Source organism: Leucopleurus acutus, assembly GCF_964270905.1.
Source record: "Leucopleurus acutus genome assembly, chromosome: 9".
NCBI lineage: Eukaryota > Metazoa > Chordata > Mammalia > Artiodactyla > Delphinidae > Leucopleurus > Leucopleurus acutus.
In genome coordinates, this window is record NC_139144.1 from 52,946,292 (window position 1) to 52,959,453 (window position 13,162).

A 13,162-nucleotide genomic window follows, 5' to 3' on the forward strand; every position below is an offset into this window, starting at 1 on the left:
CCAGTCAAGATGTGTTAAAAGCCTATTGCCTAATTTTCTTTAATTTTACAGAGAACAATAGACTAGCCACTAAGAACAGTTATTAAAAATTGTCAGTTTTCAACTTAAAATCTATGAACGTTTGGTATTTCCTTAAACGTTTGGGGAAACTTTTTTTTCCCCCAGTTGTATTTGCCTTATTTTAAAATTTGTTTTTATGTGTTATTTAAAATTTAGTAAGAATACAGTGTCCTAAATTCTAAAAATCATTTTTGTACCTTTTTTTTGCCTTGCCACAGTGAAGGCCAGCAGACATACACAAGAAGATGTTTGTTCTTTATACCAGGATTTGACAATGGACATGAGAACAGTTGCCATCTTGCCCAGCTTTGGCATAATCATACCATGTTTTCCTAACCAGTCAGTCAGATAAGCTGGAGGGGTAAACGTGAGGGGTTTTACATTTCTCTAGAAGCTCCCAGATTGAGGCCTTTGTTTGCTTATTATGAGAAGGTGCTTGGTTAGAGTTTTCAAAGGAGGTTATAACCTTTGAAGGAGCTCTTCGTAGCCTGAGAAGTTATTTTATTTCTACTTAAAGAATCAGGTCTTTATAGTCTTACTTAGTTATTATGTGTTCATCCGTAAACATTTTCAACTCTAGAATTTGTGCTCAAGAAGTATAGGTGGCAATAATATCAAATACCACTTTAAATGGTGTTTAGCCCCAAAGAAGAGATAAATGTTGGAATTGCTGTAATATTTCAGATCACATCATTAATGAAATCACTGCATTTATACTGAGTGGTAACAATCATTGTTGCATATTTTTCCAATTACTCGAGAACCTTCTGTGTTTGGTTGCTGGAATGTTGCCATGGTCACGTTCTGTGCTGGGTATGGAGTGGTGCACTGTGGAATCAGTGGCAACCCAGGACACCCAGGCTTGGAATTAGGCTATCTGAGAAGTCTGCATTGTGTTGAAGCCACACTTGACATGGACCAGAAGGTTCTGAAGAAACTGGTGGAATCCATCAGTAATACTGTCAAGCGCTGTAAGTACTGACCAAATATCCAGCACTGCCTGAACATATTCAATCAAATGGAAACGTTGGTAGACATACTAGTTGGACCTTAACAAGTGCTTTGTAACCCCAGAAGTAGAGTTGCTCTATTTTCTATCTAATATTTTGGCCATTTAAAAAAAATAGTTAGCAAGTGAATGATTATCCCTGCATTTACTCTGAAAATATTTTAATCATTAGATGTCCTAAAATATACTGCATACGTGGGAAGACTAGCATGAGAATTTACATGACATCATAAATGCTAAAGGATTATCAGCCAACCAAGTACTGATTTTATTAATGGTCTGAAATTTAACCAGAGATTCCAAAGTATAAAGGTGTACTTTGGCAACTTCCCTGAGTTCTCTGGCACAAAAGCCATAGAGGCAGATGATTGCTGTACTTCACAGTATTGATAGAGATACATAAGATAGTTCAAATGTTGAAGAAAGATGGTGCTTTTGCATATGGCAAGTGTTTATTAAAGCTAAGCTAACTTAACAGATTTTTTTAGGAATCCTTGCCCTGCCAGACCTTAAAAAGTAATCTTGTGAATATTTGTTTCTCAAGCCTGGCCACAAGCAATCCTGACTGATAATTCTAAGAATTTGTTTTTATACTTTAAGGAAATTACTTTTATTTCAGCCGGCTTTACAGCCTCATTATTGGGTGCTTCCATTTTCCATTGTGTGACCTTGGCAGGATAGTCACCACCTTGTCTGAGAATCTCATTGTGGACATAATTCAGTTTTTTCTTTTCTCAGTTGGATTTTAAATGATCTAAGCTCCTCAAGCACTTCTGGGCCCTGTTTTCCCATCGTGCTGTTATACTACCCTTTAAAATCCATCTGGCAGATTTAGCCAATATTGAATATAGTAAGAAATGCCTGCTGTCATGTGCTACTTTCTTAACAGCCTAGTTTTATAACATTCAAAAGGAAATTTTGCATGCTTTAAAAATCTGACTCCTCTCCCCATCCTAATGAAATTATTTTTAGCAGTGTCTGCTACCCATATGTGTGTTTAATACCGTTATTTGTTATTTGAAAGCAGTTTCTGAAATAGTCTGTAGATATGAGTATGTAATACTTGATGAGACCCATATCCCTTATAGTCTTCTACAAAGAAGATAACTTATAGCTGTTTGAAAAAAGGAATAAGTTGCATTCCTTTCTTTTTCCAAAGTTTTTGACACTTAACTGATTTTTAAGTTATTGTTGAAAGTTCAGGCCCTAAATACTGAAACATAGCTATTGACCAGTATAGCCAGAGTACTAGATTTCTAACAGCTGATGTTTATTGAGCTCTTCATTGGCAAGACAGTGCAAAATGGTTTATGTTCATCATCTTTATTCTCAGAACAAACCCAGTGAGGTAGGGGATGTTATCCATGTTTTCAGGTGAGGAAACCTCATCTTAGATTGTTTGTGTAAAGCTAACAGTGGACTTTTCTTGTTGAGGCCAAGCTAGTCTGATGCAGAGTCTGCACTCTGTTTATTTTTCAAATTAATCCTACTGATCAGCATTATAGTCCCTCATGGTCTTTCTGTACAGTGTTTTCCCATAGTAAGGGGACTATTAAAATTTGTTCAAATCAGTTTAGTTCTTGAGTCCTTCTAGTTGAGACCAGGATAGACACTGGTCCTCTCATGACTAGAATTTGGTTGTTAATGGGTAGGAGAGGGAAGGACTAGAAAGCTAGTGCTGCCTTGACCTTCTCAAGAAGGGACTGTCTTTATTTCTCTTGGTGTACAAAGTTCTAATAATTGCTCTATGTGGCAGAAAGTTGAAGTGATTTTTCCTGGGCTTTGCTTTAGAGCTTCTTGTTAGTCCCTCATGTGCCACATGGCCTCTTTCAGTCCAAGCCACTACCATTGCATACTCTCCTCTCAGATCCTCAGCCGGTTTATCCTCAGTCCAGTAGCTACATTTGACTATTCAAATGTAAATTAAAATTAGGTAGAACTTAAAATCCAGTCTTGGTCACACAAACCATTTTTCAGGGCTTAGCAGCCACATGTGGGTTGTGGCTACCAAATTGGACAGCACAGACAGAGAATATTTCCATCATCTCGGAAAGTTCTGTTAGACAATGCTGCTCTGGAGTCATGCAAATAAATCTATTTCCTTTTCCAAATAATAGCCCTAATCTGGTGGGAGAGGCAGATAATTACCTCAGGGTGTAGTACATGGCTTCATGGTGTGTGTAACCTATGTGTTCTCATAGGGCCCCATGCTTAGTTTAATGCTCTGCTAACACTGACTTAAAATTAATTTTTTAAATAAGAGGCCTGCATTTTGATTTTGCATTGGGCCCACAAATTCTGTAGTTGACACTGGCCACGTACCTCTTATTTGTAGTATGGTAGGAGTATTTCCACCATCAGAATCACCTAAAGGTTTATGCTGAAGATGTAGATCCCGGAGTACCACCCTTAGTATAGTACAAAAAAATCTCTGGAAGTGGGGCCAGGCGTCCAGATTGTTAGCTCTGTGTGTTCTTAGACACTGAAGTTTGAGGGTCCTGATCAGAAGTGTTTTTTCCACTTGAAACTTCAGTTCTGTCAGCCAAACGCCAGTCCCGGTTTGATTGATGGTGAGTTGGGAATTGACCCAGTCTTTTTCACACAGATTGTCATTTTTATACTTAGGTACATTAACGAACTTTTTTAAAGATAAGCGAAGAACTTTAAAATTATTCCTAGTAATTTCATGTGGTTTGATTCAACTGATCATTTTGGCATCTCAAGGTTACTCTGGAGCTTGACTCTCATCCAGCGTATTCCTTAACTTCTCCAGTTTACAAGTGATTGCTTATCATTTATTTAGCAAACATGTATGAGAGCCTTCCACTGTACTAGGCACTACTGGTTACTGAATAGATATTAACATAAGAATAAGATTTTGCTAAAATCCCAAGTATTTTGTGAACTGCATTTCTCTGATCCATTCTTATCAAGTAGAGGAAATAGTTAAATGTAGTATGATTTGACCTTGTGAATTCATGAGCCTGTCTTTTCTGAGCACTCATGAGTTTTTAATACAACTGATCATCTCCTTTAGGACTCAGCCCAGGAGCACCTAAGGGCCCATTAGTCCAGTATTTGGCTTTTTCTGTATTTGTGAGACCTAACATGGGCCACGATGTGTGCATACGTAGGTTAGTGTACGTACATATTTCCTAGCTATGTCTACTAAACAGGCTTAGAAATATTAGCACCCCAATAGTGATTAGCATACCCAGTGACCAGACCTTGGTTTCTAAATACCAAACTAATAAAAGAACCAGATTTCCTTGAAAAAATAGCTGAACAGAGTATAAAGGAAAAACCTACACTACTGCTGCTTTAACACTACTACCATACTCACAGTTCTCCAACTGTGTGGGGGTTTCTCCCAGCAAACAGTTCTCTGTGACATTAGCTGGGTGTCCCTACAATTTAACTCAATTCTGACACTACCTGGAGAGTGTCAGATTCTACCAGTTAAGAGTTCAGTCCTACAAGACTGCTGCTCACCAGATGCCAGTCACAAGTCCAGGTTGTTACCTGTGCTTCTGACCAACTGGCTATCAATCTGAGGTTCACACGACCCGCTCCTTGTGTTCAATTAGTTTGCTGGAGCAGCTTACGGAACTCAAGAAAGCAGTTTACTCTCTAGGTTACCAATTTATTGTAAAAGGATATAATTGGGAATAGCCAGATGGAAGAGATGCATAGGGCAAGGTATGTGGTAAGGGGTATAGTTTCCAGGCTCTCTCCAGGCACCTTTGTGTGGTCACCAACCCAGAAGTTCCCCGAACCCCATTCTTTGGGGATTTTTATGGAGGCTTTATCACATAGGCATGATAGATCATTAACTCAATTTCCAGCCCCCCTCTGGAGAATGGGTGGGGGCAGGACTAAAAGTTCCAAGCTATTGAACATAGCTTGGTTTTTCTGGTGACCAGCTCCCGTCCAGGAACAACCAGCAGTCACCTCATTAGAACAAAAGACATTGCTATCAACAAGGAAATGGCTAAGGGATTTAGGAGCTCTGTGCCAGGAACCAAGGGCCTAGACCTATTTTTTTTTTCCTGTTATCTCACGCAGGGATGATACAAGATGAGCCTGGCAAGTAGTGCCAGAAAGCAAGGCAGTGTTGCAAAAGCAAAAGGATGAGGGTATGTGAAAGAGGAGTCAAACTGAAAACTCCCAATGGCCAAAGCTGAAACAATTTGGGCAGCAAAATTAGTAGCACAGTATTGGTCTAAAATAAATATATGTGACTGCATACTGAAAGAATTGAATAAATAAATGGAAAAGAGACAAATCTTCCTTAGAATAAATTAATAGTATAAATACTTTCCTAAGAAGTGGAGCTTAATTCCCTTTACCTTGAGAGACTGGCTTCTAAAGACTAGATGATGGAAAGGGAAAGTAGTATCAATAGATTCAGTGGAGAAACCTGTAGACTCACTTAACCGAGTGATCGAGGTTATCAGCAGTGACAGGTCATGTTATTGATAATACCGTGTATCTCCTGATACATGACAAGAACAGCACTTGTAGTATTATTCCCCAAAACACAGTCTAATGAGGAAAACGTTAGGCAAACCTAAATTGAACTTATGCAAAGTAAAAAATGTCAAGGTCATAAAAAGGATTAAGACTGAAAACTCACAGGTTGGTGGAGACATGACAACCAAATGGATCCTGGATAGGATCCTAGAACAAAAAAAAAGGACATTAGTGGAAAAACTGGTAAAATCTGTAATTTAGTTAATGATAATGTGCCAACATTAGTGTTTTAGGTTTTTTTGTTTTGTTTTTAATTTATTTATTTTATTTATTTTTGGCTGTGTTGGGTCTTAGTTGCTGCGCACGGGCTTTCTCTAGTTGCGGCAAGCGGGGGCTACTCTTCGTTGCAGTGTGCACGGGCTTCTCACTGCGGTGGCTTCTCTTGTTGTGGAGCACTGGCTCTAGGCACGTGGGCTTCAGTAGTTGTGGCAGGAGGGCTCAGTAGTTGCGGCTCACGGGCTCAGTAGCTGTGGTGCATGGGCTTAGTTGCTCCGCGGCATGTGGGATCTTCCCGGACCAGGGCTCAAGCCCATGTCCCCTGCATTGGCAGACGGATTCTTAACCACTGCACCACCAGGGAAGCCCAGTGTTTTAGTTTTGACAAATGCACCATGGTTATGTTGTTAACATAAGATGTTAACAGGGAGAAACAGCGAAGAGCCCTACTATTGCATCTCTTACGTAAATTAAAATTATTCCAAGCTAAAAAGTTTAATAAATAACACGGGCCAATCTCTAACATATCAGCACCATTCTCATTACCCACAATTTCTCAAGTATCATTTACAGTGGTTCCTTGACCACATGTGTAAGGTCTTTAGATATAATGAAATGTGAGTTGTATGGATAAAACTCAGAAAAATTTACTAGCTTCTGCAGATTGTGTCTAAAATCCTTGATTGTTTTGTTTGATGATTTGTCGGTATTTAACCCAGAGCAGCTGCTGACTCTGAAACCTCGCTTTCTTCGGGGATCCATTTTCACAATGCTGTTGCACTCAGATGTTGATTCTCTATCAGAGTTGAGCAGGGCTAGTTTCAGGAAAGCATTAATATACTATGCACTCCATACAGTGTGTCCACACCTGAGGTTCTTTTTCTTCATATTCCATAAAAGAAAAAAAAAACACTTTCCAAGTTTTTGTCCTCAGAGCACCACCCCCTTCTATGACCAAGCCTTGAAAAGTCACATTGCTTTATTTCCACCATACTCTTGGTTAAAATGGTCAAAAATCCTCCTAGTTTCAAGTGAAGGAGACACAAACCCCATCTTTCTGAAGGAGGGGTATCAAAAGTCTATCGTAAGAAGAGCATATGAGATGGGATAGATTGTTAAAATCGTCTTTGGGAAAATACAACCTGTCACATCTGGATTCACCATTTGTAAGGTAGTTTCAAGAATCTACTGCCAAAGTGATCTTCCTTAAATGCAAATCTGATCCTGTTAACTTGCCAGCCAAAATTTTTCAGTAAGCCCCTCGTAAAGTCAAACAATTCTGCCACCTGACCACACCAAACTTTGTGGCTCTCCGAACATGCCTCCCTGCCTTCAAGCTGCCTCCTCTAGCAAATGCTTACTCCTTTGATGGCTTTAGCTCAAGTGACACCTCTTCCTGGAGCCCCTTCTTAATCTCTTATCGCCTCCCCCCTGTTGATGATGCCTTTCTTTGGGTCACTACCAAACACCATCAAGCCTAGTGTTTGTGATACTTCATTGCACTTTTATCTCTTGACCAAAGTGTAATAACTTTGAGGGCAGGAACCATGGTGTATTCATTGCCTGGTTCATGGCAGGCCCTTAATAAATGCTTATTCGATGGATAAAAATTACCTTTATGTCAAATTTGGAGCTATGTGTGAAGCCTGAGAATCTAATTCAGTTCATAAAATAATATTACTAGGTACCTTTGTAATCGCTTATTCTATAGATTTATCAACCATTACCCTAAGAGTCAAGTCATTCTCTGACCATATTAGAAACCCTAATGTAAACTGCATATTTGCTAGGGGTTCTCATTGGTTTCGGATGGGTAACTTGAAATCATCTCAAAGAAAAAAATCTAAAAATATGTCTTTGCCCCCACCTCCCCCCCACCAAAAAAAAGGGAGGGAGGAAAAGGAAGAGAAAAAATAGTAATAATAACCAGCTTTCTCTCCTAACTCTTTTAGTTCTCTCAAATAATCTTTAATTCATAGAATCAGACTTTTAGAACCTGAAGGAATCTCAGAGATCATCTAGGATAATACCCAAATTTTATAGGTGAGGACTTGAGGCATACACAAGCTGAATTGTCCTAAGTCAGCTATATAGGATAAGAAATGGAAGTGGAACCCAGATACTTAAGTCTAGCCAAGCCACGAAGCCTAATCCCTTAGTTTTCAGTCCTGACAGTGCATTAGAATCACTGTGTGCTGCTTAAGCAGCATCTCGGGCTCCCTACCTGCTTTCTGACTTCATTTCCACCTCCCTAGCCAAAGCCCTATCACTCCAAGCCTGGCTTCTATGCTTCCAGTTTTCCCCTTCAATACAACTTCACCAGATGTGTTTCTTAAACCACTCCTCAGTCCTTAGAGCATAGAAGAATCAGCTGAGCTCTTGTTTCAAAGCTAACCCCTAGGCCCACTGTTAGCAATTCTGATTTAGGAGGTCTGGGGCAAGGCCTGATAATCTGCATATTTAACAAGTATTTAACAAGCTGTGAAGGGGGATGATTTTGACGCAGAGGGTCCAAAGATGACACCATGAGAAACCCTGCTCCAGTAAAATAAATGTTAATCCTCTGACTAGGTATTCAAGGCCCTCTACCATCAGCCTGTCCTCTTCAATCTTGCTTTTCACTTCTTCCCAACTTGCTGTGCTCCCAATAAAAAATGTTCTGCCTCAACCCCAATTCTTCCTCTTTCCTTTACTCATGTTATTCCTCTTCCTGGAAGTCTCCACTTCTTTACCACCTTCAATACATTCCTTCCTGTATAAATACTATACATTCTTCAAGGCCCATTTCGAAGTTTACTCCCATGAAAAAAGCACAACTCTTCTTTCCCATACTGATTCCTCTTTATATGTCTATAGTGGTGAGTGTTATACCACATAATTTATTATTTATATACTGTCTTATGAGAGTTCTAAGTAAAGCCTGTCTTGATTGTGTGAGCTCTTAAGTAGCAAGTCCATGTCGTACTTTTTTTTTTTTTTTTTTTTGGCTGCTTTGGGTCTTCATTGCTGCGCAGGCTTTCTCTAGCTGTGGTGAGCAGGGGCTACTCCATTGCGGTGCGCAGGCTTCTCATTGCAGTGGCTTCTCTTATTGCGGAGCACGAACTCTAGGTGCACGGGCTTCAGTAGTTGTGGCACACGGGCTCAGTAGTTGTGGCGCACGGCTTAGTTGCTCCGCGGCATGTGGGATCTTTCCAGAGCAGGGATCGAACACGTGTCCCCTGCATTGGCAGGTGGATTCTTAACCACTGCACCACCAAGGAAGTCCCTGTCACACTTTTTTAAATCACTAGAGCATCTAGAATCATAGGAACAAAATAGCTGCTTAGTAAAATATATTTAATTGGGTTGGAGAACTCAGTGGTTAAATCTAAGTTGTATCCATTTGTATTTTCATTTTACAGTAAAAAAAAGTGAAGTAGAGTGTCTCATAAGAATTTTTCACAGCTTGGTGGAAAGAGCTGTTGTAAGACTTGATAACACTGGACTAGATCATAACACATTTCAAGACATCCTGCACAGCATATTTGGAATGACTGATGATATGCTAATGAATAGGGGTAAGAAGTCATGGAGACTGAAATGGGCCAAGCTGAGATGACAAATATGTATATATTTATTTATATATATATATGTTAATACATGGCAAGTTTTCACCAAAGACTTTGCATTTTTCAATACCAGAATTAGAAAGACGATTCTGGTAGTGCTACCAATTTAAAACAGTAAATTTGATTTGATTGTGAGGATTGTTTTTAATATAAACTCACTCAGAATTTCATATTTCATAGCTATACCACTTTGAGAAAGAACCAGTAATGACCTAAATAAGCTAGCAGTATTGATTTTTTTTTAAAAGATAAGCTTGTGGTTTCAATTGTCTTTGGAGTCATATGCTGTGTAGACATGTAAATTATTTACTTTTTCACAAAAAAAATGAGAATTACTCATTATATTGAAAAAAATCAATGAAACAATTTTATTTTCAGAATAGGAAATTTAATGTGATCCAGTCAGTTTCACTAACAGATTTTTAGTGTTCAACTTGATATGTCTTGATGTATGTATACACCATTGAAACCATAACCATAATGAAAATAATTAATATATCCATCACCCCCAAAAGAGTCAATAATATTTTATAGGATAATTCTAAGATTTCACTGGTAATTTAAAAAATAATGTGTTATTTTGGTAATTTATCTTTAGGTATTATACAGATTCTTTAGAACAGGATTTTGCCACTCTTTAGAATAAAAATTATCACATTGATTATCCCTACTGTTGGTCTTTTTTTGCTGATAGTAACTGTACAAAACATCACAAGTGACGCTCATAATTGACCATGGAGGAGAATGGCTTCTTTCTATAAAAATCTGTTGGAAATACATTTCCAGTAATTTTGACTCTTTCAAGAAAGATTGTGTCAAAAACTTTTTTCCCCCTCCTTTTGGGAGGAAAGATTTTTTTAATCTCTTAATAATACTCTTGAATTATAAAATAGCTATAAATTACAATACACTTACACGTTCTTTTTCCTTCAGTATTTTTTGCATTTGACAGACATAACTACATAAATGTGAAAGAGTGTGTTAAAGGATTATCAGTGTTTTTTCGAGGGACTTTTGAAGAAAAGCTGAAGTGTAAGATTTCTATGTTATTATTAACTTAGTAATATATATTGTCAATTTTGTATTAGTTAATCCTTATATTTATTTATTTTGGCTGCGTTGGGTCTTCGTTGCTGCTCGTGGGCTTTCTCTAGTTGTGCTGAGCGGGGGCCACTCTTCACTGTTGGACGCGGGTTTCTCATTGCGGTGGTCTCTCTTTGTTGCGGGGCATGGGCTCTAGGCACGTGGGCTTCAGTTGTGACACACGGGCTCAGTAGTTGTGGCTGGTGGGCTCTAGAGCACAGGCTCAGTAATTGTGGCGCACGGACTTAGTTGCTCCGCGGCATGTGGGATCCTCCTGGACCAGGGCTCAAACCCGTGTCCCCTGCATTGGCAGGCGGACCCTCAACCACTGCACCACCAGAGAAGTTCCTAAATATTTTTTTAATATAAATTCATTGTTCTCTATATCGCCCTTGCAAAAATAGTTCATGAGAGTTAAAAAAAACAAAAACAAAACACAGATGAAATGGGTGTCCTATTTTATAGGAGAGTCCCTAGATGCGGAGTCTCCAAACACTTCCTTCACTAGTTCTGTAATACCCCAGTGTCACCAGGATGGCTCTTCGGCTTAAGGCCCAGGCAAAGGACAGCAACTGAAGTTCAGGACATGTGCCAACTCTGATCAGCTGGCAAGGCTGAGGCTTCTGGGGCTGCCTCTGGGCTCAGCAGAAAATGGCCTTGAATATGGGGCAGCATATAGTTCACAGTGAGGCTATTCCTTGTCTTTCCATCAGAGAAAATGTGAGGGATTGACACAAAACACGATAAAACACACAACCCTCAGACACCAATACTCTAGTGTTAGACTAAAAAGAGAGGAAAGAAGGCTGAGACAGTGAAAGAGGAAAGAAGGCTGAGACAGTGAAAGCCCAGAGGAAGGAGGGTTATAAAGGGAGTTTCCTACAGAAAAGGACCAGGGATTCCAAAGACAAAGATCTCCCAGTTCACAATTTTGTAGGAACAGCTCTGGCCTCACCTCACCCTTACCATTGATGTGACGTATATTATCTGTGTTTTACACCTCCTGTGCCAGGATTTGGGGTGTGAAACCCTGGAAAGAGAATAGGAACAATTTTAAGTAGCAGTTTTCAAGGGAGCAAATTGCTTAAAGTGTCAGATTACTTAAGAAAAGAATGCAGAGTTCTGAGTATATAAGGAAATTTTTATCCCTTCTTGTTCTTCCACTTGAATTTGGATTTGGGATGTTCAAAAGATCTCTAAATTAAACACACATTTCAAAAATGATAGCAACATTTTAAAAACTCACCAACTTTATTTGACATTTATGACTTTTTTGTTTCTCTGTTTTGTTGGGGGGGGTCCTTTTTTTCTTTTCTCTTTTTTTTTTTTTTTTTTGCTTTTTTAAAAAATTGAAGTATAATTGGCATACATTACATAATTCTTTTTTTTCTCCTTACAACATTATGTGCTTTTCTTCCCCCACTTTTCTCCAATCTAATTTTTCACGGGATAACACGTATATATAGTTGTCACTTTAGTTTCTTATAGTTGCAGTGTTCTTATAGAAAAGTCTCACTGAGAAATGAAAAGTTAAGTTTCGTGGTTGTAAATTCTTGTGAAAGTGGTCGTGACATAATGCAGCTAGACATGATTGAATAGCATCACACTATCAAGAATTTTTTCCTCCTCTAATCCCACTTCCTAAAAATGTTTCATATACATTTCAAGATATGTTAATTTGGGGAAAATACTACTTCTAGTAGGGTTGTGTCACAAACTCATATATGCTATATATTGGAGAAATGCAACAAAAGACAGAATTAATCTGATGCTTTGGAATTTTATACCTGTTTTTATTTCTCCCCCGCTTCGTCCCTTCCTATCTTTCTTCTGCTCTCTCTCCCTCCCTCCCTCCCTTCCTCCCTTCCTTCCTGTCCTAAAACATTTAACTAGATTACAAACTCCACAAGAACTCCTTCACTGTTATATTCCCAGGACCTGAGTAAGGTCATTTGTGGGATGAATGAGTGAACTGTAGTAGTGCTTACACAGTGCAATGGAAGTCATGGAAATCACTCTCTAGGGAGAGATGGATCATTTTGGATAGTGCAGATGGGTAGACCCCAAGGAGGTGACAGACTCACTACCCAAATATATTGAAAAATGTTCTTTGTCAATGATATAGTGAAGTGTACACACTAGTTTTTGCACTCTATGTAAGAAGGACATTATAACATTAAGATACACACATATTTATATGTATATGTGTGTATATATATATATATGCACTATATATGTATGTGTAAATTCTTTCTTTTCATATCCCCAGGGGTATTTAATCTTGTGGAAAGATTTATAAAATTCCTCCACTATGTAGAATATAGGTTGTATAAATTGTTTTTATCCTTCTTTAATTACATATTGAAATAACTAAGGAGAAGACTAATGACATTTTAACTGTTCTTATCCAAGTCTTTAAATTTCGTATGCTTTAAAAAGTCTGTTTTGAAGTTTACTGTTTCAATGGTGATGGTTACATTTCTCGAGAGAAAACGTTTGACATGTTGAACAGTCTACACCAACAGTCACCTGAAGAAGATACTGATGAAGGAATAAACGAGTTGGTGGATATAACACTGAAGAAAATGGTAAGAATAAAAAAAACTGTAATTCATTATATCTAATCAAATGGATGTTAGATAAAGCTAAAGAT

The 13,162-nt window shown here is 38.5% G+C and overlaps 1 protein-coding gene across 1 annotated transcript in view; it reads left to right on the top strand.

Moving 5' to 3' along the window:
* The first annotated feature begins 252 nt into the window (after positions 1-252).
* PEX1 (peroxisomal biogenesis factor 1) overlaps positions 253-13,162 on the top strand; it is a 98,736-nt gene continuing 85,826 nt past the window's right edge. Inside the window, exons 1-4 of the mRNA XM_082846766.1 lie at positions 253-1,031; positions 9,220-9,375; positions 10,360-10,458; positions 12,949-13,097. Of these exons, the coding sequence (XP_082702892.1) occupies positions 854-1,031; positions 9,220-9,375; positions 10,360-10,458; positions 12,949-13,097 (582 nt within the window). The 5' untranslated portion in view covers positions 253-853. The remainder of the gene's footprint in view (positions 1,032-9,219; positions 9,376-10,359; positions 10,459-12,948; positions 13,098-13,162) is intronic.